The 23,222-nt window shown below is 52.2% G+C and overlaps 9 protein-coding genes across 9 annotated transcripts; 1 reads left to right on the top strand and 8 right to left on the bottom strand.

Annotated features, from left to right (window-relative positions):
- Positions 1–401: 401 nt before the first annotated feature.
- On the bottom strand, positions 402–2,057 carry JKF63_04901 (uncharacterized protein; the record flags this gene model as incomplete). Its single annotated transcript, XM_067900872.1, has 1 exon — positions 402–2,057. The coding sequence occupies one exon, from the start codon at positions 2,055–2,057 to the stop codon at positions 402–404; it is 1,656 nt and encodes a 551-aa protein (XP_067757072.1).
- A 1,109-nt stretch (positions 2,058–3,166) lies between these two features.
- On the bottom strand, positions 3,167–4,147 carry JKF63_04900 (uncharacterized protein; the record flags this gene model as incomplete). The annotated part of the gene is made up of 1 exon (XM_067900871.1): positions 3,167–4,147. The coding sequence occupies one exon, from the start codon at positions 4,145–4,147 to the stop codon at positions 3,167–3,169; it is 981 nt and encodes a 326-aa protein (XP_067757071.1).
- Positions 4,148–5,225: 1,078 nt separating this feature from the next.
- JKF63_04899 (uncharacterized protein) lies at positions 5,226–6,701 on the bottom strand (the record flags this gene model as incomplete). The annotated part of the gene is made up of 1 exon (XM_067900870.1): positions 5,226–6,701. One exon carries the CDS (start codon positions 6,699–6,701, stop codon positions 5,226–5,228), a length of 1,476 nt encoding a protein of 491 aa, XP_067757070.1.
- Positions 6,702–8,920: 2,219 nt separating this feature from the next.
- On the bottom strand, positions 8,921–9,085 carry JKF63_04898 (uncharacterized protein; the record flags this gene model as incomplete). The annotated part of the gene is made up of 1 exon (XM_067900869.1): positions 8,921–9,085. The coding sequence occupies one exon, from the start codon at positions 9,083–9,085 to the stop codon at positions 8,921–8,923; it is 165 nt and encodes a 54-aa protein (XP_067757069.1).
- A 1,463-nt stretch (positions 9,086–10,548) lies between these two features.
- JKF63_04897 (uncharacterized protein) lies at positions 10,549–10,914 on the bottom strand (the record flags this gene model as incomplete). The annotated part of the gene is made up of 1 exon (XM_067900868.1): positions 10,549–10,914. The coding sequence occupies one exon, from the start codon at positions 10,912–10,914 to the stop codon at positions 10,549–10,551; it is 366 nt and encodes a 121-aa protein (XP_067757068.1).
- Positions 10,915–11,343: 429 nt separating this feature from the next.
- On the bottom strand, positions 11,344–12,669 carry JKF63_04896 (uncharacterized protein; the record flags this gene model as incomplete). Its single annotated transcript, XM_067900867.1, has 1 exon — positions 11,344–12,669. One exon carries the CDS (start codon positions 12,667–12,669, stop codon positions 11,344–11,346), a length of 1,326 nt encoding a protein of 441 aa, XP_067757067.1.
- Positions 12,670–13,593: 924 nt separating this feature from the next.
- JKF63_04895 (uncharacterized protein) lies at positions 13,594–15,354 on the bottom strand (the record flags this gene model as incomplete). Its single annotated transcript, XM_067900866.1, has 1 exon — positions 13,594–15,354. One exon carries the CDS (start codon positions 15,352–15,354, stop codon positions 13,594–13,596), a length of 1,761 nt encoding a protein of 586 aa, XP_067757066.1.
- Positions 15,355–15,402: 48 nt separating this feature from the next.
- Positions 15,403–15,774, bottom strand: JKF63_04894 (uncharacterized protein; the record flags this gene model as incomplete). The annotated part of the gene is made up of 1 exon (XM_067900865.1): positions 15,403–15,774. The coding sequence occupies one exon, from the start codon at positions 15,772–15,774 to the stop codon at positions 15,403–15,405; it is 372 nt and encodes a 123-aa protein (XP_067757065.1).
- A 5,671-nt stretch (positions 15,775–21,445) lies between these two features.
- On the top strand, positions 21,446–22,843 carry JKF63_04893 (uncharacterized protein; the record flags this gene model as incomplete). Its single annotated transcript, XM_067900864.1, has 1 exon — positions 21,446–22,843. The coding sequence occupies one exon, from the start codon at positions 21,446–21,448 to the stop codon at positions 22,841–22,843; it is 1,398 nt and encodes a 465-aa protein (XP_067757064.1).
- Positions 22,844–23,222: the final 379 nt, after the last annotated feature.

Below are 23,222 nucleotides of genomic sequence, written 5' to 3'. Positions count from 1 at the left end.
CACACCATCTGTGCAGTGCAGTCCTCGCCCCTTTCTTTCCACCGCATCGTCTCAGTCCAGATTCTTTCTGGCCTCCGCTGCTCATTTGACAGCGCTACCCCCTCCCCTTTTTTCTTGTTTCTCTTTCTGTTCTTCTCTCGCTTACTATCCATCACGACTCTCCATCACGAACAAGTGTCAGCAACGCCACAACACACAATCCGCTAGGCCTTGCCCCGCCCCTTGCGCTCATTTTCCATTTAAGAAACATTCACACCGCTGCGTGGCGTGCGCACCGACAGAAGAAAAGCCAGAGAGGGAGGCAAGACCGATCAACGTTCTACTCAGAGTCCCACGCACATATCCCCACACGCCTGGCTTTTTCGGCGCTGTCGCTTTCTCTATTCCTAGAGAGCCCTGTCCTACGACTCTGCGGCATCCTCGGGTTCCTCAGCTTGCTGCTGCGGCTTCGCGGCTGGCTTCTCCTCACGGAGTTTGGTACCGGAGACAACATCATCGACACGCAGAATCATGGATGCCGCCTCGATCGCGGTCTTAAGCGCCTGTATCTTTACCGCCGCCGGCTCAATAATATTGATGGTGCGCACATCGACAATATGCCCGCTGTGTCCGTCGATGCCCCAGTACCACCCCTCCGGGCTCGCGTGGCGTGCTCGAAGATCCGTGACAACACGAATGACGTTGGCGCCGCAGTTGCTCGTCAGGATGCGTGGCACCACTTCCAGCGCCATCGCCACCGCCTGGTACGCTGCCTGTTCGACGCCGCAAATGGATTTCGCCTTTGTCATGAGGATAGAAGAGACAGACATCTCGCACGACGCCGCGCCGTAGACGATGCGCGGCTCGAGGATGATGCTGCGCGCCACACACATGGCATCGTGCAGGTTGCGCTCCATCTCATTCAGCGTGTCCTTGCTGGCGCCACGAAGCAGGATACTGCACGCAGAACCTCCCGGGCAGCGAGTAATAAAGGTAAAGTAGTCATCACCGATCTTCTTGATTTCAAAGAGGCCCGCCTTGCCGAGGTGCTCCTCCGTTAGCTCCTCCACGCGGCTAACAATGGTGGCGCCGGTGGCACGGGCTATGCGGTTGTTGTCTGTCTTGCGCAAGCGGCGGATGCAGGTGATGCCAGCCTTGTACAGGAAGTGCGCCGCCAAGTCAGAGGCGCCTTTCTCAGTGATCACTACATCTGGTTTGAAGGAGATGATGACGTTGCAAATGGTGCGGACGTAGTCCTCCTCCTGCTTCAGCAAGGCCTCCCAGTCGGTGTCCTTGGTCACCTCCACGTTGATGGCGGTTTCCGGCTTTTTGTACTCGAGGGGACAATCCAGCAGGAGGATGCGCGGGTTCTCGATGAAGCGGCGCATCTTCGAGTGAATATGATCCTTGTTGAACATGACGCCATCCAGCACAACGCTGTCCGTGACAGATCCACCAGGGATCTTCTCCACCTTGGCGTAGCGCTTGATGTCAATGTCCTTGACGCCGGTGACAGGGTTCACCTGCACCACACGCAAAGTCGCCTCAACGGCCATGCGGCACATCAACTCTTCCTCGCGGGAGTTGAACTTGGTGCCAAGGCAGGCGCGCACCACATCCTCGAGCTGCTTCTTGTCGTCAGGGTCGATCGAGGTTGCAATCTTCTCCACCGCCGCCAGCGCGTCGGAGAGTGCTTGGGTGAAGCCCCTCACAATCTTGAGGGGATGGATGTTGCGCTCGAGCAGCGGCTGGGCCAGGCTGAGAATCTCGCCTGTCAGGACAATCACTGAGGTCGTTCCGTCACCCACCTCCTCATCCTGAGCGCGGGCCAGCTCCAGCATGTGCTTCGCTGCTGGGTGCACTACGTCAATCTCACGTAGGATACAATTGCCGTCATTCGTCAGCACCGTCCCACCCATGGGATCTATGATCATCTTCAGCATCGCGCACGGACCGAGCGTGCTGCTGATTAGGCTGGCGACCGTCTTGGCTGCCTCGATGTTGTTCATCTGCGCCTTGCGACCAGACTCGCGCTCCACGCGCTGGTTCACCACAATCACCGGCTGCTGCCCGTTCATTGTGTAGTGCTTTCTCTTTTGTGTGTGTGTGTGTGTGTGTGTTTTTCAGGTATGGGGAAAACGAGGATGGGAAAAAAAACGACGAAATACGTGTGCGCGTTTGTGTGTACTCCGGTGATGTTACACCTTCAGTGGCACTGACACCGGCAAAGAAAGGGAAGTGGCTAAGACGTCAGATGACAGACTCTAGTGCGTAATGTGACGACCCAAGGTGGTGAAGCAAACTAAAAGTAGTTAACAATGCGAAGCTATATGTATATATATATAGAGAGAGAGAGATGTTAGGGGGTTGTTGTTTTTTTTTTGAGTGCATGTATGTGTATACATGTGAATGTGTCATGATGAAAAACAGAGAAAGGCGGTAGAAGATTGAGAATATGAAAGCCCTCGAATACACAGTGAGTACGTACGCATTACAGGATGTGTACAGGGAAGGGAGGGAGGGAGGGAGAGTGCGCGTGCGGGGGCCATTTGTCATGTAAACATGAAGCCAAGAATCGGTAGAGTGAAGAAAGAATCTGGGCTCCTGCTATATCTGGTGTACGCGCAAGGAACCCTCCTCACCCTCCTTTCATGGATAGATCTCATCTAGAATACCCACCAAATCACAGAGAGTGGGAGCGAAACGCGAGAGAGGAGAAATTCACAGCAATGGTGAGGCCTCCCACACACACACACACACACACACACACAGACACACAGACACGAGACCTGCGGAGAGTAGAGCAGGGCAAGCGCACACGCACATAGACGCAAACCCCTCTCTTTCCTTCTTTCTCCGGGTCCCCCCCCCTTGCCGTCGTAGATGCAGTAGCCTGGTTGGGATGGTCACTCTCGTCAATAACATGAAGGGTTGTGTGTGGGGGGAGGGGGTATGTCGAACTAGACGGCGCACTGAGAGATGAACCCAAAGCAACGAGCAGCATGTAAGATGCAAAACATGCTGCAGCACAGGGGGGGGGGGAAGAGAGAGACAAAGTAGAGGTGGACACTCAGTGGAAGGGGGAAGCAATAGACGGAGCAGCAGACAAGGTAAGAGGAATAAAGAGATTTCGGAGAGATGTAGATACAACAAAGATATGAACCATTACACCCTTCCTGGCAGGGTATTATGGGGCGTTTAAATCTAATTTGTCTTGTGAGGGGCACAACATGGCGACCGGCACGCCAAGTATCTCATGTGCGGTTTCTGCTAGTACACCTCCCACACTCTTTACGACCAGCTTGAGGTCAGCGATGTTGTCAGCCCGCGTTGCACCATCGTTGACAACCGCCACCGGAATTCGAGACTGCTTTGCCTCTAGGACGTATCGATACGCGCTGTACACCTGTAGTGAGGTGCCAAGGCATAATAAACAGGAAGCCGTGTCGCGTACCAAATTCATCGTTGTCACTACAACTGGCTTCGGCACGTTTTCACCGAAAAGAACGACGTGGGGCTTAAAGAAGCCACTGCAGCGAGGACACATGATGAGCCGCATCGAATTCACGGCCTCCATTGGTACACTGTAGTCCCCATCTGGCCGCAAACGCGATAAATTCGCTCCATATTCCTCATAGAGAGTTGGATTCTCCTCCTTCAGTTTCCGCTGCAGACGTGCGCGCGGCATGACAAAGCCACATGACATGCAAATCACTCTGTGTATGTTGCCGTGTACCTCTACCAGTGGTGCATCACTGGAGGTGCACTTGTAGTAGTGCTCTTCTTCCACATCACTAACTCCGCCGTATGTGGCAAGATGGTGCAACCCATCGACGTTCTGAGTGAAGATGTGCGACACAACGCCGGAGTTGGTCAAGGCTTGAAGCGCCATGTGAGCGGCATTGCAGGAAGCAGTGGCCATGGTTGAGTACCCGAGCATGCTGCGTGCCCAGTAGCGTCGCTTTTCGTCGTCGTTGCGCATAAAGTTCTGGAAGGTCATTGGTACGAAATCTGCTCGGCGATACTGACCGTTGGGCCCTCGATAATCGGGGATGCCACTCTCCGTACTGCAACCGGCTCCGGTGAGGACCACGCAGGCACGACCAGGCCCACTACTGGCGCTGCTGCGCTCTATGAACGACGCAAGACACCCCGCCGGCTTCATCATTCATCAAGAAGACAATCGCTGATATTTAAGAGCAGCCTAATTCTTCCTTCACCAGCAATAACCACACTGAACATGGGATCAACAGAAAAGCAAAGGGCACGAAATTTGGTGCTGGGCTGTGCGTTGCGTCTTCACGCAGAAGCAGCTGGAGTGAGGAGGGGGGGGATTTTCAAGTTATTAAAATATCGCGTTGAGTCGCCCCCTCTTACGCACCCCCGCACACAAAAACAGAAAAAAAAAGGAATACGCTTCACGAGATAAGCCAATGTGAGCACATACAAGTGTTCATCGCTGGTGCGAAACACAACGATCATGGGTGAACATGTCAGTGTTTGCGTGTATACACTTACGGGGGGGGGGGGAAGGGGAAGTGCGAGTGGATGTATCAACGAGGGAAAACGGGAGGACAATTGATGAAGTGAGAAGACGGGTGACAAAAATGGCGATAAAGGAACGTGTGCGTGGGGAAGTGTCGCCGTCGCCCAGAACGCCTCGAAGGAGAAAATTCTGTCGTTTGGCCCGTGAGTTAAAACAGCCTCACCCTGACCCCAGTGCCATTCTCTGAATTATCGACATAGTTCTTGCCACTGGACGCATACACGTGCCCAGCGTTTGTACCATGAACGTTCGGCTTCGTGGGAAAAAAGAAAATTTTTTGCTCCCCACAAAAACGACATCAACCCACCAGTGGAGATGGAAGAGGAGGGGAGGGGAGGAAAGCACGGTGTGTCGAAACATTTCCGTGTGTGTCAAGTTATTCCTTGTCATGTGTATGATACACCAGCTTAGACAAAAGCAAAATAGCAGAATTAAATTATCACAAAAAAGGGGGGATGTACGCCCTCATCCTCCTCGGCGTACAACGTGAATAGGAAGGGGGAGAGATGTAGACTAACAAAAAAAAAGGGCCTTTGGGGGAGTGAAGCTGTGTGATCGGTTTAGGGAGTCGATCACGCACGAAGCACGGGAGTTCATCCCTGAGAGCAAAGACCGCGTCCTTGCCTTCTTCAACTCCGCACCAGCAACTCCACCTCCTATTCATGCACCTCCCTCCAAGTTCCCCTCAGCCTCGCCGGCCCTAGCATCGTGGATCATCATCGTTGTCGAAGGGCGGGGGGCTCTTGTTGCTGCGCACTGCTGCCCAGTCCTTCCGATCCCTGTTCTCGAAAGTGAAATTATTCGCCGGAAACCCGAACGTTTGACCAGCGAAGAGGCCACCCATCCACCTCATTGAACTCTCCTGCATCATCTCCTCCGTGAGCAACTGAGTGTTCTTGAGCACATACGACGAGCTTTGGGCGCGAGTAGCAACCCACATTTTCGTGTGGCGTGAGTGACCGTGCTCTTGCACGTCGTCGATGGGAATGGACTCCGAGTAGCTTAACAGAGCGTGTGGGTGCTGGCTGATGGTGGAGGAGATCAGATTCTCCTCCCAGGGTAGACGAGAGAAGACGACAAGTCGGCCGTCGGTGCGCAGGAGCAGCAACGCATTCTGGAGGGCCTCGTTCAGCTCGTGGCGCTCGCTATTCACGATGCATCTCAACGACGTCATAAACTTCCATGACATCGACGCCTTCCGCTCGCTAGCCTGAGTCATCCATCCATCCTGGGGAAGCTCGTCACCCGCCTCCTCCACAACCTCTAGTACCCCCTGCGCCCCAGTGAAAGGTCTTCTTTGCCTAATAGCCCGAGCTAGTTTCATGGACTGCTGAGGTGTCAAAAGTTGGTAGGATGCAAGAGCGGCGGAAAGGGCATGCTGCGGCACCGTGTTGAGGTATTCCAGTGCCCCAAGACCCTGAGTCGGACCGTAGCGCATGTCAAGTGCATGGTCACTCTCATCATCCAGAAGAAAACCCCGCTCCGGGTTCTCAAGCTGAGTAAGTGAGGGGCCAGGGTCAATCATAACGGCGTCGAAGGAACGCTCACCGAACATGGCCTTGGCCTCAGACATCGGACGCGCGTAGAATCGAAATCGATTGGCGCCGAACTCATCCGCAATCTCGCGCGCATTTGCTGTCGTCTCCAAGTCGCAATCCATCGCCACAACGCGGGTGTATGGCCTACCGTTCTCTAGGACCACACCAGTATGAAAGCCGGTGCCGAATGTACAATCAAGAACGTCATATGTAACAAGCCTCTTCTTCTTCTCCAGTGGGACTAGAGCATCCAAGGCAGATGAAGAACTCAACGCAAGTGCTGCGCCAGTAGAAACGAGGGCATCACTGGCACCTTTCGTGCGCAGTACGTCCAGACCACTACCAGACTGTCTCGGAGCCCCACCAGGAGAGTGCAGCACCCCTTTTTTGTGTAGTCGGCTCTTGCGGCCCGCTGGACGCGATGGTGATGGCGGTCGTGCATCAAGAGCCTTCTGTTGCTGTTTCGTCGAGGGGAACCCGTCTTGGATGGCGCGTCTTGCCAAGAACTCCGCAAGGTTCTTTGACTCAAGCCACCGAAGGCCGCCGCATACGGCTTGCAAGAGCCGCTTCGGCATAAGCGGGGGCTGCTCCACACGGTTAACGGCCGACCATCGCTTTGGTGCAACGATGCGTTTCATTCCCCCAACTCGCAGCTGCGGCGCAACGGAATGACGGCTGATGTCAGGGGGGGGAAGAAAAGGACTGTGGAACACACACGGTATGAGAATATCCCTTTATTAGAGATTTTTATTTTTTGAAACAAATAGAGCGGGTGTGCCTGCCTCCCAAGTCGTTAGCCTTTCTTTCCCGTTGCTTCAGCGCAGGTGCCAGAGGAGATTGTTTATATATATATATATATATATATATACATATGAAGATGCAAGGAGTACGATACGGAAAAACAATAGAAAAAGCCACCAAATGCAGCGTAGAAGGGGGAGCCCAGACAATTTACAACAGCATCAATATATCATCTTTTCATAGGGAATCACACCTGAATCAATTTTATTTCCTTCCGCTCGACTGTCCACCTTTTGGGGCCTCTTTATAACTTTTTGGTCTACTCGCTATGACACACACACACACACCCTCACAGGTACACCTCGAATGAAGCGTCATACCCTTCGAGACTGTATAGTGTAAATGTAAAAGAAGGATGCGAAGAGTACCAGGGGACGTGTAACATCGATATAGTACACACAAATAAACGAATCGATAGACAGGGGTCACATTTGTACCTTTCACTCTTTTTGTGTATATATGCATATATATATATATATCCGGAAAACGCCTTACAAAAATGACGTGAGAGGGGGGGGGGGGCGGAAAGCGCAAGAATCGCAAAGACCCCAAGAGAGGGAATATGTCCAAGTCATGGGCTGGGTGGGTGCCACTACCCCCCACCCCAAGCCTTCTCTTGGGCTTTCTAAAGGTCCCCCATAGATGCAGACGCTATCTTTTCATTTCCTCCTACCCCCACACACCCTCAATGACGACAGGAAGACGCCCCAGAGTGGCACCAGCACGGGTGGAAACAGAGATGAGAAAAAACTTTTCAAAATAGAGAAGGGCCATGGAAACTTTGTGGCCACCTCTCAACCTGTTGTGTGTGTAAGGGGAAGGGGGGGAGGAAGAAAACCGAAAATGAGAGAGTAGGCCTCGCTGCGCGTTAGTCCACGCCCTGCGAAGCTACAACGTGGCCAATGTTTAGTGCGGAGCCACCACTGTGTGTTTGTCATAAAAACAGAGCAGAAAACCAAAAAGGTACTCGCATACAGCGGCAGCACACAGACACAAATAAAAAATAAAGAGAGCCATTTCGAAGCAGAAACAAGTATAACCTTCACGTTCTTTATTTGAGTTTCAAGAAAGCTAAGTTTATCTCACAGGTATAACACAAATGTTTCCTTTGGCTGCTCTTTGTGATGTGTGCTCATGCATCCCACTCAGAACGATAAAAAAGAGTATAGAAAATGAAAATCGTCCAACGTCCAGCCGGGGGAAGGAGGGGGACGGACAAAAAATCGAGGGAGTGATGAGATCGCACATGTCATTAAACAATCGCCTATACCTCCCGAGAATATGCCGCTTGCCGGCTAATGAACCTATTTGCCGATGACTACTCATAACGCATACAATGGTAAAATAAGGCTGAAGGCAGCGCGCGCAAAATGCACCGAGCCGGAAAGCAGCCTGCCGTGGAGCGCCCTCACTCAACCTCCGATACACTGGCAGTAGATGTGCACCTGCAATGTGTGCTCTTCAGAAACGAGATACGCGGTGACGAAAGAGGGACCAGAGAAAACCTGAAGCAATATGTTTTGATCATCCTGACTGCTGAGGCACCGATTCCCAGTCCAGTGGCCATGGAAGGGTGCGCTGTTCACCGTATGGTTTGTACCGTCATCCAGATACACTGCCTCAGTAGTTGGTGCTTAACCCCTAACGGCACGAGAGGGCAACACGGACGTACAGCAACGGCCACGATGTTCCCCTTGTAGCCAACACCTCAAGAGTACGATATGCACCGCTCACGGCATAACTCGCAGACGCTGTCGAGCGAATGATACACACGCTTTACTGGCGCCAAGCCCACTCACCGGACAGTTGCACAGCGGCAGGTACCTCTCGTCCAGGTGAGAGTACCCCATCGACGTCGCTTGAGGAGCACTCCACATCTCAAACCGCAAGAAGTCAGCCATGGTGCTTCTGTTTTCGGTCGCGCTGTGGAGCTTTCAAAACGAGATCACTTCCGTCAGCTGCCAGTCCAGCTGCCACAACTTGGAGTCAAGTGCAAGAATCTACACCCGTGGTGCCCGCGCAGGACGCGCACGTGATACGACAAATCCGACAACCACTATATCAGCTCCACAACAAGAGTCTGTGCAAAGGGTGGCAACATCCCGTCGCCAGCCGCGACCTGAAGCGAGAGTGAAATCTGAGTTAGCGTTGTGTTGTGCGCGCTGTAGTAGTACAGCTTATATCTGCTGGCCCCATCCACCACTGCGCCGATCCTCATCATGAGCCCCTGCAGAATCGACGTCCTAGAGCTTCCCTTAGTGAATGCAGCGAGTGTCCCTGCGGCTACACACGTACCCAAGACACACACACGGTGTTTGAGGGGCCATCTCACCGAACGTGCCCAGGTTGGCCTTCAACATCGGATAATCGACCAGCTCTCCAGTGAGTTGCTAGATCGGAGGGGGGGGCAGCCATATCAAGCAACGCAAAGGAATACTCAGTGCGCCCTGTAGAAGACTGCAGCACCCCTCACTGTACACTTCTTCAGCAATGGGCACCAGCATCCTGAAGTCAGTGGAAGTTCGATCCATGACCGTGTTGCAAACAGTGCGCACACACCCGCCCTACCCAGGGTTCGATAAATAGCTGGTAGTGCGGTAGGCTCTTCTTGTTCAGAAGGTACTTCACTCCTCTGGCGCTGTGGATTGCAGGGTACAGGGAGCTCAAACTACAGAAGAAGTCACGCAGGAACGAGTCGGCACGCTGCGGCGTCCGCAGCACGGCGGGGTGGACCAGCTGTACGCTATAACCAAGCTACATCCCACTGACGAAAACACGAGCACGGAAACATCGAGGATATTCGTGGAGTAGCAGCTCCGCAGGAGCGCGCTCGTGTTGCCAAACATCCTCACCCCAGGGCCACATGAAGTATCTGCACGAAATGTCGCTGTAGATTTTGGCCCTTTTTGGTGTTCAGCTCAGCCAAGCGAGCAGGGCGTCGGTGCAGCACCTAAATCATCACGAGCGTCATGTTCGGCCCAGAAGCTACAAGCGCCTGCACGCAGTGGCAGCAGCAAGATGGATACATACTGTATCGTGTAATGTGCTGAAAGGGTTGCGAGGGCTGACACCAACTGCGGCAAAGGGGAAAAACAGCCTGGGGGAAGAATAGGGAAGGTTATCTTGCGTGCTTCCCCACCCCTCAGGGAGTACACGTCGGACAGAGAGCAGGCGCAAATACATAGGAAGAAAGAATAGGGCGCGGCCACGGACAACTCCAGGAAATAGTGAAGAGGGCGAAAAAGCAGAAGTGAAGGGAAACATATGCATGAGCTTCGGGGAGAGGCATGTGTCATTACATCCCGCCCCTCACCACAGACAACGGGAAGCCAACTGAGAGAAACAGTATGCGGGCACCGCTCACAGGCTGCCTTGCTGCGTAGGGTGCAAACCCGAACCCCAAGAGAGAGAGAAAGCAGCGGCCTCCAACAAAAAACAAGCGTGCAACGTCAGGTGCCCCTCAGAGGGATGTAACCAAAGATGTGTGTTTCAAGATCACGTGGACACATATGCTTCTCTACGCAGGAACACACCCACATCCTGACATCGGCACCGCTATCCGGTGGCTTGCGCTACACCACCCACGCGCACATTCGCGAACTGCACACACTCGAATGCGCATGCAGTGCCGCCAATGGTTCCAATACCTGAGCACAGTGGACCAAAAGCCGCGAAGGGGCACCCTCAGCTCGTGCTCGACGAGTAGGTACACAGTGCAGTTCCCACCATCACCAGAAAACACCCCGTTGCGGTGCGCGCACATAACAGACCTTCGCGCAAGACAAACACACTTATCAGAACAGTGATCACGAATGCAAGAGAGTTCACCACAATCGATCCAACCGACACGTCCACCTCGCGCAAAGAGTAAAAAAACACAACGGAGCCAGACAGATTCACAATCTGCGTCACCAGGTACTTGGGTCGTCGCACAAGAAACAGCGCGTCATCTTTTGCAGACCCACTGCTGGCCATCCCGCGGCTGTAGTGCTTCAGCAGTGGGTTCGTCACACCCCACAAAAGTGCAGCCAGGAGCATGAGTAAAATCATGGTAGCGCTCCGATGTCCGCAGAGAGAGACAAACACGGGTTGTGAGAACTGATTTTCAGCGTAGCCCCAGCTGCCCCAACCGCTTCTATGCCCTCAGAGAAGATGTGGTGGTGGTGACGCGCCCAAGGGGGAGGGAGGGAAAGAAGACGACGACGATGAATCAGGTGTGAGACGAGGCGATGGCAAAGGAGGTGCACCATGGCCCGACAAAAACGTGCCAGGGCACCTGCACTGTGGCAAAAAGCATCCTGTGGCGCTGAGAATCTGAAATACCGTGGATTCGACGCTCACAAATATACGTCTTTCCTTGCGGCAGAACGAGCGGCTGCGGAGTGTGACGTAAAGCACCGGTGCCCTATAAATTTTGTCCGCTTTTTGGGGAGTACTTTTCTGTATGGAGGTTACACAACTAGCAAGACACGTACAATACTAACGCTTCGCAAACCTTCTCTTGTTTTTCTTACCGTCCACAAAACCTGGGAACTGACCGGGCTCCCTTCGCCGATCTACAGAAAGCAAACCAGACTTTTTCAATGGAATGCGGGTTAGCGGAAGGAGCTTGGTGATGGCATTCGCGACGGCCATCCTGCAAGCAAAGGCGGCAATCTCATTTGCAAAAGAGGGCATCGCCTTGCCCTCAGAAACGATATTTACGTCGAAGTCGCGAAAGTCTAACTTTGCCTCATCAAATGGCATCAGCACCATTTCCATCAGCCAGGACTTATCATCGAAGGCGACAGAGAGTGGCTTCCCCAGAAGAGTCACACAACCGTTGTGATCACGGTTTTCCCGGATCAGTGCCGTGAACATGTACTTCTCTCCATCTGCACGACCGTGGCCAACGGCAATGCCCGTTTCAGGATCGACTTCAGCGGGGTCTATACGCACACCTATCTGATGTCGTGTATCTTCGCCGGCGACCTTGCGCGAGAAGTCGTGAAGTACAGTGTAGAAGTGACTGTAGCTATCGGCGCTGTCTGCCTCGAGGGTGGCCTTGCTCATCAGACTGTAGTTTTCAAACATCACGCGCACATCTTCTCGATTGAATTTCCTCCTGCTAAACTCGAAAAGAGCGTGCTCCGTTTTAAACGCCTTTGTTTCTGTCATGCGGCCCATCCACTCCAGGAAGTTTGTGTAGTGACCAGGAGAGTTATCTAAGCCGACTGCATCCGCAGTAATCGTCCTGCTGAGCTGACGCGAGGGTGAGTCAGCTGGCTTACTTAGTGACTCCAGAACTTTGGTGACTAGCGCCTGTGCCTCATACTTGCGCAAATCTGGGAGTAAAGCTGACACAATCTCACCCAGCTGCTCCTGATCTAATCCGTCCACAGAGGCGTAGTAGTCATCAATCGATTTGAAGTACATTCCTCCGCTAATGCGCATCCATGCCTCCTTGAGAGATTGCGCCGTGAGGTCGCTTCGCAGATCGTCTCTCAGGGACGACAAAGTGTTGTGACCAGCAGGAACATACTCTCCAGGATACATGGGGTAGTCGCGGAAATGGAAAAGATTACCGTGTGTTGCCTGGTTGTTCGTTATGACTGCATTATCACCCACGTCTAAAGGCATCATCCGTTCGCGCAGCGTTTCCTCCTCTCTCGAAAGCTCCATATCCTGCGTTCGCTTTATATGCGAGTTTACCCAAGCCAGTTTCTCACCATCGCTTTGAGGAACCCCTTTCTGAGCCCCTAGGCTGTTAGTAAGTCGAAAAAGACGTGCATGTCGGGCTGTCTTGGGACACAAAAGTTGCTTCATTCTGTCTACAACAACTGGCGACTGTTTTGCCGTGTGGATAACAGAAAAAAAGCGCCTAGAAAAAATATGACGCACACGTTGCACGGTAAAAGGGAACGAAAGATTGGGGGCGAAAAGGAGATTTTAAAGAAACTTTCCACAGTGCACAGAATCAAGCACCGCTGCAGTTACGCGGTAGGACTCTTCTGAGTTTCTGCTTCGCAGGCTCAGTGAACGCAAAACAAGCAAATTTTCTTTTTTTCGCGTGCATCTCACCCCATACACCACAGGAGTTCAGCTCCACACACACACACACCTAAGCCCACGAGCCGTCGCAAGCCCACAGCGCGGCGCGCCAAAAATCAGCAAATAAGCAGCACAGCAATCACAACCCCCTCGTCAGACAACGGCCTCTGCCCCCAGCCCTGCCTGCACGCCTCGTGAGTCGCCCCAGCCCTCCCAACCACCAGCAGCCGGGCAGGACACACCCGCGTCATGCCGACACCCTCCCCCCACCCCGTCTGGGTGGTACAGACGCCCTCGGTATGCCCCCACTTCGCTCCGACGCAGCGCCGTCCAGGACGTGGCCGCTGACACCAGTAGCGATACAGTGCATCGACACACACACACACACACACATTCCGTCGTGGGCGCGCGAGCCTGCCACCATAAGAAGGGGTTTGGCGTTGGCTGGGAGAAAGGGGCGACGCGGCCTCACCACAGAGTGTGGTAGTGGAGACCCCGACTCCATGCTGAAGCAAGCCATCTCCCTCCGTCATCGGGGAGCGTACAAGACGAGGAGAAATTAAAAACAACTATATTGGCATTTTGAAATAGATGTTTCGCATTCTTTACTAAATTCACAAGATATTGACTGAGAAACACGATAGAAAAAAAATTGGAAATGATTTCTGGCCTCATCTAGTGCAGAAGGTGTGCAGAAAATTATATTGACTGCATGTCCTCCAGCAGTTGCAGCATCTCGACTTCTTTTTCGTGAAGTGCTTTGCGGAGGAGTGTAATCTCTTGGTGATATGTGCGCATTTTTTCCGCTAGCTGTTGGAAGTGGGTTTTTTTGTCAACAAGCTCTTGGTGCGTCATGTCAGAATTGGGATCCACGTGTTTTGCTATGCGGTCACCGCTTTCTGTCACAGTACGCTCGAGCGACATCACCGCAGGGCTGCTGGGAGACGTGCGTCTCGTGATTGTCTTGGTCGTTGGCACCTCTTTCAAATCCTTTGCAGTTTCTGACGCAACGTGTATCTTTTCCAATGTATTGTTGCTTTGGATCAGGAGCGGCGCGTGGCCATCAAACAAGCCAGACAGGTCATACTCACGCGGACACGCGTTAGCCCCGTTGAAGAACTCACTAGCAGAGATTGCCGAGTGATCCGCAAACGTCGGAGGGAAGACGTCATCTTGGAACTTTGTGCCAGCTTGTTTTCTAGGAAGTAGCATCTCGACTGTCAAAAGACTGTGGTATGTCAGCTGGTACAGACGGTCGAATTCGCATCTTCTCACATCTAGGGACCACTTCGGCATCATGCACAGACCCTTCAACGTATCGGGCAAGCTCACCTCGTAGCTCATAGTGAGGCATTCTTCCATCAATTCTAAACACCTCAGGTTGCTCTCGCCCTTGCTGCCCAGAAATAGAAGATTTGTGTCCTCGTCGTACACTGGCATCATTGCGGCGCTCGATTGGTCAAGCTCAACTACGGAGTACGGATTTTGCATCTTTCGTGTGTCCCACAGCTTGATTTCACGCTGCTGGCTTCGGTTCCAGCCGAGTGTTAGTATAATGTCCTTTCGCTTGCACCAGACGCACCGCTGTTGGCGAGCACTGACGTGGCTGCTCACCGACGACAACATAGTACAGTTACGAGGGTCGATCGTTTGAAGCTTGTTGTCTCGGGTGGTTACGCAGAAAATAGAGCCGTTTAGATTCCACTCCAGTCCAGTAGCGTATTCAGATAAATAGTCGATGGTAGTAACGGCAGCTCCTTTCTCCACATCCCAGACATTGATGACACGATCAGCGCCCGCCGAAGCCAGAATACCATTTGCACTGGGGTGGAATGAGATGATACCACATTTTTTGTGTCCCCTCAGCTTCACGAGTGGCGTGGAAATATTGGATTGCAGGCCATCTATTGGGATGTCCCAGCCAAAGATACTGCCATCTTCGCTGGCGGTATACAGTTTTTGGCTGTCAAAAGGGTCGAACTTGACATCTTTAATTGGACCCTCTTGACCAAGTACAAGGGGTGGGGCTGGTGGAAGTCTTCCAGCGGCATCGTGCGTGAAAACCGCAGTTCCACCAAACGTGACCCATGGCACGGCAACAAATTTGTCGCTGCATGCAATAGTGTTGCTACCATCAGATAACGAGCCTGACGACGAGACCTTCAGAAGCTGACGCTGGGGCTTTGCCACGTGCCCAGTGGAGTGTCGAAATCGTGAGACAGACATTGTTTCTGGAATGCGAAGCACAACGAAATCTAAACAAAGAAGGAGAAATAGAAGTAGCGAAATGTGCTCCGCAGCATTTGATATCAACCCTTCTACGGACCCTAGGGCATCCATAGCAGCTGTGAGGTGGCGCTCAGAGCCACCGGGCCTTTCGGAAAGGGCCGAGTACGCAATACCTTTATCTATTTGTTTTGTTGGGGGAGGCATGTAGTTTTTAAGAGATGAAGCGCACATCGTGCTAAATCTGGGTGAGATCAAATGTTTGGAGAGTGTGTAATTAAGCTATTCCCCAGGACTGTTTTTCTTGTGAATATAGTTGGAGTCTTGGAGAAGCTTATTCGCATACTCCTTGCGCTCGTTCACTTGATTTTGATACTTCTGCCATACCTGGGTCTTCAGAAGTTCGTTTGGATCCTCCGTGGGCCATCGAAAAATCGCGACTGCGATATCCGAGCTACAAATCGACATAAACACAGCCGCCATCAGAAGCCCCATTCCTGCCTTTTGGTAGAAAATGTGGCTCTCGTACTTGTAAGCGATCCGCATGTCACGGTACTTTTTCTTGAGATACCATTGCCGGAACTCTTTGTTCCGCATATCCCAGAGAATGTTGTACCACTTCACCTCCGGCTGGTACTCGTAAGGACTTCCCATTTTCCCTTCGAGGCTTCTGCGTAAAAACAAAAAGAAAAAAAAGGGGAGCAGAAAGCAAAAGTAGTGACCTGTAGAAGACGATTCGGCATCAGTGCTGGACCCTGAAGCTCGGCGAGAAAGGCACTTTCCCGGGTATCAACGTGACACTTTAATTGTACCTGCTCTGATACTACCTGTGCTAGCCGGCATTACTGTGTGAAAGCCTCGTGGTACCATAGGTAGGCCTTTCACCTTAAATTTTTGAGGTGTGTGAATCGGCACCAGAGAATCTGCGCGGGGTGCACACCAGGAACGGCAAAGACCGCCACTTCAGTTATACGAATTGCATAGGGAAAAACAAACCCCCCTTTGATGAAGAAACACCTATCCAACAATGCACAAAGAATACGCGCGTGCTTTGTAGAAACCTCAATCCACCTCCAGTTCGTCTCAACCTCGTTTTGGCTGCAGCTCGATTCCAAGACCCCCCACTGCTGTCCTCGGATGTCCTCGACTCGGCTGCAGCAAAAAACGCACGCTCACCGAGAACCTGCTATCGAGCAGAGAACCCCAGAATCACCATCCACCCACTCCAAACCAACAGCAATAAACTTTCTGTCTACTTGCTCACCAGGTTCGACTCCTTGAAACCGGATTCAGAGTTCATGAACCTTCCATTCACGAATCACACCATCGGCATTCTACCACTGCAACTTTGACACGAGCAATACCCCCAGCCCCCCTTTAGAAAAAAGACCAAAATCCGCACCGTCGTACCACTGCCCCGCCCACCGCGCGCACACACTAGAAAAACGGCTCCACTTCCCCAACGCACACCACCCCTCAACCAGCGCCTTTCCCACTATACCCTGGCCCCCCCTATTTTCCGTACCCCCCCCGCCCGCCCCCCCCAAACAACACCGGCCCAATCCCACCCACCAAGAAGCCCACGAGCCGCCACAAGCCCACAGCGCGGCGCGCCAAAAACCAGCAAACAAGCAGCACAGCAATCACAACCCCCTCGTCAGACAACGGCCTCTGCCCCCAGCCCTGCCTGCACGCCTCGTGAGTCGCCCCAGCCCTCCCAACCACCACCAGCCGGGCAGGACACACCCGCGTCATGCCGACACCCTCTCCCCACCCCGTCTGGGTGGTACAGACGCCCTCGGTATGCCCCCACTTCGCTCCGACGCAGCGCCGTCCAGGACGCGGCAGCTGACACCAGTAGCGATACAGTGCATCGACACACACACACACACACACACCTTCCGTCGTGGGCGCGCGAGCCTGCCACCATAAGAAGTGGTTTGGCGTTGGCTGGGAGAAAGGGGCGACGCGGCCTCACCACAGAGCGGGGTAGTGGAGACCTCGGGTGTATGAAAGCCCTTCGATTTAGTCAAGGATTCGACGAAAAGCAGAAAAATCTGAAGTTTTCCGTACGTTTCTATAATTGATGCAAGGATTACCACATGGGGAAAGCGGCGAAAGAAGGCAGGTTGGTTGCTCTGACCTTTCTAAATGAATGCGGTGCGCAGAGGAAAAGCAAGATGAGACCGAAATAATATGTGGTCTATAGAGAAAATACGTCTAATTTTTCGTGAAAAGGGTGGACATAAAGAACTCTATCTTCTTCATTAGGACTTTCAACGTCACTAGTACTTTCCCGGGGTGGCGGGAAGCAGGGGGATCCCGTTGGGAGGGGTCAAATGGTGATTTTAGGAGAATGGGCGGGTGGCCTTAGAGAGGAAAAAACGCACTGGCCATTTTTCGGGGGGGAGCCCACCGGTTTATCTGAACTGCAAATCAAAAAGAAGCTGCACACTTCACACATAGCACCTTTCTACCACCGATATGCGTGCAGAAGCCGTTCCGTTGTCAGCCTGAGGAGTGAACAGGGGATGGCCGTTAGAGTTTTGACCGAAATGCGCCAACATGGTTTCAACACACTCACTGTGAACATATTCGTGCACGTTCGTGGAAAATTGAGCTCCGGTTCTACCGTTCTGCTTTTCGGAAAGTAGAGAGGGGTCATGAACCAATGAAATGGGCGTGGGGTTAGAAACAAGCGTTTTGTCAGCGATCCGTGACCCCCCCTTTTTCGCGCCCCTCACCCCCGATGCTCAGCCAGTGTGAAAAGTTCCTGCCAAAGGCAGTTTGGACTTTGAAAAGAATCACGAATATTGGACTTCGCTGTGATTTTCGACTGCAAACATAGGCTTTGGAACACGCACCCCCCAAAACTGTTCGTGTTTGCTCCACAGATTCGTCAATATCAAACGCCGATGCCCCCATCCCCCCAAGGGGGGGCCAAACGACCCAAGAAGGAGACGGCATTCTCTCAGTTTTTAACGGAACTGGGCGCATAAGTTTATCTAAAAACGACATCACCTAGTTATTCCCGCAGGTCTATGTCAGTCGGTATCTTTGCGTTACTCTGGGCCAGGGGTTTTCCCGATGATGGGCGCCACGCGACACCACGCGGCAACCCAACCCCACACCATGACACCCCGGATATTCTGGCCCCAAAGCCCCGAAAAAAAAAACGGCACACCTGGCCTTTTTTTGCTCGATAACGCCCATTCAATTTTAGACGCGGACTCTTCGAAGCACGACCCTACAGGGAAAAGCGCCAGCCTCAAGGCGTTTCCCGTGATGGATACAGCTCAACGGGTGCATCAGCTGCGTGCGTCACAACGCTTTTCGGAAAACCGCCGGTGCCCGGAAGAACGGGCGGGCGCCTGCAAGCGGGGGGGGGGGCCTTTTGGGCGGGGGCCCCCCCGGGGCGCCGGAAAATCAAAGACCACCCCGGGCCAAAACGACAGAAGTCCAAGCCCCTCAGTTCAGAACAACGCCCAGAAAGCCTACAAAGGACAAAAAACATGGACAGTTGTTCCCATACGAGGCCCGCGGCTTTTCCAAGAAAACACTGAGCTTTAAAGGGTGGCTGAATCACAGCAAATCACGTCATTCCTGAAATTGTTGCCAGCCCTGTGCGCCTGAGGCTTTGTCTTCCTTTAAAATGGTTAATCGCGCATGCCGATTGTAGCCGCCAGGGCGTTTTGGGGGGTTGTTCGCGGCGTGATGGCCTCTTATGCGCCCCGGCGGGTCCTTTTAGGACCCCGGCCCCCGCCCACTTAGCCCGCCACGCACCATACACAGTTTTTTTTCGCAGCGGGTGCCCACTGCAAACAGTACAAAAAAGGATTTTTGGCTTGGCGGATTTTGTGGCCAACTGGGACATGTAGCTCTGGGTCGTCTTCGAAAAATGTGAAAATCACCACGGATTGGTGCCCGAATCGAAAATAGAAAACCCAAGCCAAACCTAGCCCTCGTAGTAAACTCGCTAACGCATCGCCCGCCCCCCTTGCGTAAACCATGCCCAGCTCGATTGGCGGGAAAGATGGCGTAATCCTGCTTTTTGGGACAGAAATAAGAGAGCCACGTTAAGATAGCCAGAAAAAGGCCCCGTGCTGGGCATGAGGATTGGGGGGGGGGGGTCTATCAGTCTTTTCCTCACCCGCAAGTGCGGGCACGTGGCGCCGCCAGGCCCACACAAAAGAAAAGCGGTGGGAGCTAACTATCGCCTGTTAGTGAAAGGCTGACGCTTAATGTTCGGGCTGTTGGGCGCTATCTGAAAAAACATTAAGTAGAAGCGCTTCAGACTCACATTTCACCCGCCGGGTGTTCAAGGGGCTTTTCTGTACGCTTTTGCTGTTGCATAGGGGGGCTTTCTTTTACTTAATGGGGTTCTATCCGTCAGAAAACACAGAACACAACATTGTATTCACCCCAACTGGAATAACACTTAGGAACCCTCCTCTTCAGCTGGAACTCGGTGATTTTCAATTACATTTAGGCGGTGTAAACATATTTTTCCCCACCCCGTCATCCCAAAGGATAACCGAAAAACAAGGAATATACGCAGAATTACCCCACTGGCCTGGTGACTTTCCGAACTATCACTTCAAAAAAAAACTTACGGGGTGGCCTTGACAAAGAGGAGTGGCTATCTAGAACGGATATTTACGAATACGATAAGAAGGGCGTGGTGAAGTTTCGCGGCGAAGGGCATGCCTTTGGTATGTCGCGCACCATCCGGGAATACTTTAAAATATGATATTTCACCTTTGAATCGCTTAGGAATTGGGGCATTGGAGGACCAAGTGGTGTTTTGTGTGTCCGTAAGGGCTACAGGCTTCTACTAGTGCCATATTTCTTCTTTCATTCACGTTTTTTGTGCAAATTCTGTGGAAACAGGGGCCTCGATCTCGGCATCTGTGGTTGGCCGGTTGGTTGGGTCACTTGATCTTGCCCATCCTTATCGCCATTCCCCCCGATACCAAAAATCCGGAAGACCCCCAATTTCGAATACAATGCGCAGAGGAAACGGAATGAAGAAAGGTTCTATACGCCATCCTACTGGGAGACTGTCATATTGTAGCGCTGGGTTGGCTGCGATGTGGTTTTTATAGCCACAGTGCTTGCGGAAAGATGAGGCAATTTCTGGTTTTCGAAAGTAGAAAATGCTGTCTTCAGAAAACGCATCCCAGCGGTCTGAGGGATGGAGGCGGCATTGTGCAGCAATAGACCGAATCTCGAATTTTGTGTCGAGGGCGATGACGCTTGGAGTTTTTTTTTGGCCCAATATCGAGAAAGGCTACGGCCTAAGACGCCGCAGGGGCTGTCGTCAATGGGGGGGGGGTCGTCGAGCCTTCGGCCGGGTTTCGTTCTTTGTTCGTGCATGGAACCGGGGGGTCGCTTTGGCACATGTGCCAACTGAAATGAAGTGCGTTTTGGGATTGAGGAGACTCTTCAGGGACCAATTGGTGAATGAGGGGGGGGGGCGGAAGAATGAGCACAGGTTCGAAAGCGCCAGCCCACTGCAATATGCTGGGTTGATGCGCTTGGATGTCTGGCGCCCGAGGGCTCTTCCATGCACCCCTTTCTGTCAGAAGGGAGAGCCCCAGGAAAACCGTGTGACGTCTCTTTTTGTTGATAGTTTATGCTGTTGAGAGTGTTCGGGATTTTAGGTTTGAGGCGAGGCGCATCCAGGATGTCACAAAGTTTCTTGCTGAGGCAATCTGCGGGCAGAGAAAATAAGCGATTAGTGAAGATGGATGTAACTAGCTTGACAGCAAACTTTTCTTAAACCACTCAGATGGCAAGAGAGAGAGTTCTCCACAACTCGAGGGTTCGTGGAGAGATTTCGGGTGGCGCCCCCCGATCTGTTCATATTTTGTTTTAAGGGGAGATAGTATCGGCTCGGGTTCATTGAACCACCGCTATCCTTAGATTCCTGTCACGCTGTTCAACTGGGCACTCTCAAACAGGGTCTGGGACAGCTCTGAGGGTCATTCTTGTTTCGAAAGGCTTTGAAACTCAGAATTCTCGTTTTTTTTGGGGGTGGGGGGGATGCGCGAAGCGCTAGGGGGCGAATATGCAAAGGTTCAGGGTTCGTCTGTGAAGCGGGTCTTTGACTATTCATGTGAGATGAAAAAATACACAGGAAGAATCTAAACCGCTTTCCTCAACGCCACGTTTATCTTCCGGGGGACACGATGAGATGCATGCGAAATCCTTGCCACGATGAGCCTGTGCTTATCATCTCGGGATGTTTATCCTCATTATTATTGTGCTCACCTCTTTTTTTCTTGAGGACCATTTCGAGAGCCGCGCGGCGTTCTCTAGTAACATGTTTGCCAGTACAATACCCGGCGAGCTAGCTTCTATTCAGAGGAGTATCCAAAGCGCTCTGTCTAAAATAGAAAAAAACTCTGCCAAGAGAGGTAGTCAAGAGCAGAATCTGATATCGACGGTAGCGGGTGCAAAGTCTCTAAATCGCTTTTTCTCGGCGCATCCCACCACTAACGATGAAGTGGTGAGAGCACTCAGAAGTGCCGGTGAGGAGGAGCAGGTGGAAATAGAGTGTATCCAACGCTACCAACGGTTTGTGGAGGCGAGAAGCACCTGTTTCACTTTTCTGGAGGTAAAGATGAGCACTTTATTGAAGGAAGTTTCCAGGGCTTTGGTGACCAGCGGAAAAATGGAGGAGTTCACCAGCGATGACCTACTTCCTGAGGTAGAGGAGAATCAAAGTGATTCTGAGGCTCAACGCTTGCTCCGCCTTTGGCGCACAGTTCTGCACATTCATGATTTGGTACTAGGTCCATTGATTAGAGGTCATTTGGGTGGACCCCGAAACGAACTTCAGTGCATCAGAGCCGAGGAGGAGAGGTATTTTGCGCGGGAGTCAGTGTTGAGGAATACTATCACCGACGTGCAAAAAATGGTTGCTGCCATTCAGAAGCGATTGGGGGACCTCAACACTGAGGCAGAGGCAGTGCATACCATAGCTGAATGCACGGCATCTATGCGGTTTCAGGACAAGGCTACTCGACCGATTGTAGCTGAAAAAGACGAGCATTTTGGTTCGCATATGAGAAAGGCACTCTATGACCTCCAGCGATCGACGGAGCGTCTGAGAAAGGAACGAGTCGCTGTTGATTTGCGTACTGCGACACTAGCAGAAAAGTCGAGAAACCTTCGCTTACAAACAGTTGCGTGTAAGTTGTCCACAGAGGCTATTTTGCAGACAACTGGAGAGGTTACAGATGGCGTGAACAGTCTGACAAATGCGCAAGCAAATGCCCTGAGGGAGCTTAATCAAAAGACACAAGAATGCACATCGAAGCAGGGGCGTCTTGAGAACGCTCTGGAAAAACACGAGAGACTTTCTGCTTTGCTGATGGAACAGTCAGAAAATGAGAAATTCAAGGCTGAGCGTATTGTGGCAGCTGGGCAAGCGTATCATTTTTTGATGACCAAGGGGGGAAGTCAACGAGAAAAACTTACTTCCCTAAGGCGGTCGATAGCACGCATTGAGAGTGAAATACGCGGTGCTTTGGCAGATAGACAACGCATTGTGGGCGAAGTGCAGTACTTGTCAAGACTCTTCTCGAACCCCTCTGTGGCCCAGCGAGTCCTGGTCCAGGCAACTGAGAGGTGCAATGTCGAACCTAAGCCAATTGCAGTTGACAATTATATCCGATTTATACAGAAGGCTCGTATTGAAAGACGTACTTTCCACTAGTGGGTTCGAGTAGTTAGCATTTTTTTTGTTTGAGCTGGATTCATCCACGAGGCAGTACGACTGTGACTTCTACACTGGCTATCCTTGCGCATCTATTTACGGTATACATGGCATCTTCTGTGTCCCAGTTCCCATTAAAAGCCGGGTGTAGAATCCCTCCAAAAATCAAACTTATTGATTAACAACAACAACAAAAAAAAAAAAATAGACCCATTCGTCAAATTGCTAAGGCCCCTGAGTAATGATTTGCTTCACACCCGATAAAATCTCCTTCGTCCCAGGGTTGCCTTTGAAGGCTGAGTGGCCTGCCTCGCGCCACGCTTTCCGCCACTTTTCTGATTATGGCGCGTATTAAAAATGTTGTGCTTACTCTCCGGAA

The sequence above is a fragment of the Porcisia hertigi genome, chromosome 23 (assembly GCF_017918235.1).
Source record: "Porcisia hertigi strain C119 chromosome 23, whole genome shotgun sequence".
Taxonomy (NCBI): Eukaryota; Euglenozoa; class Kinetoplastea; order Trypanosomatida; family Trypanosomatidae; genus Porcisia; species Porcisia hertigi.
This window is presented reverse-complemented; position numbering and strand designations above follow the sequence as displayed.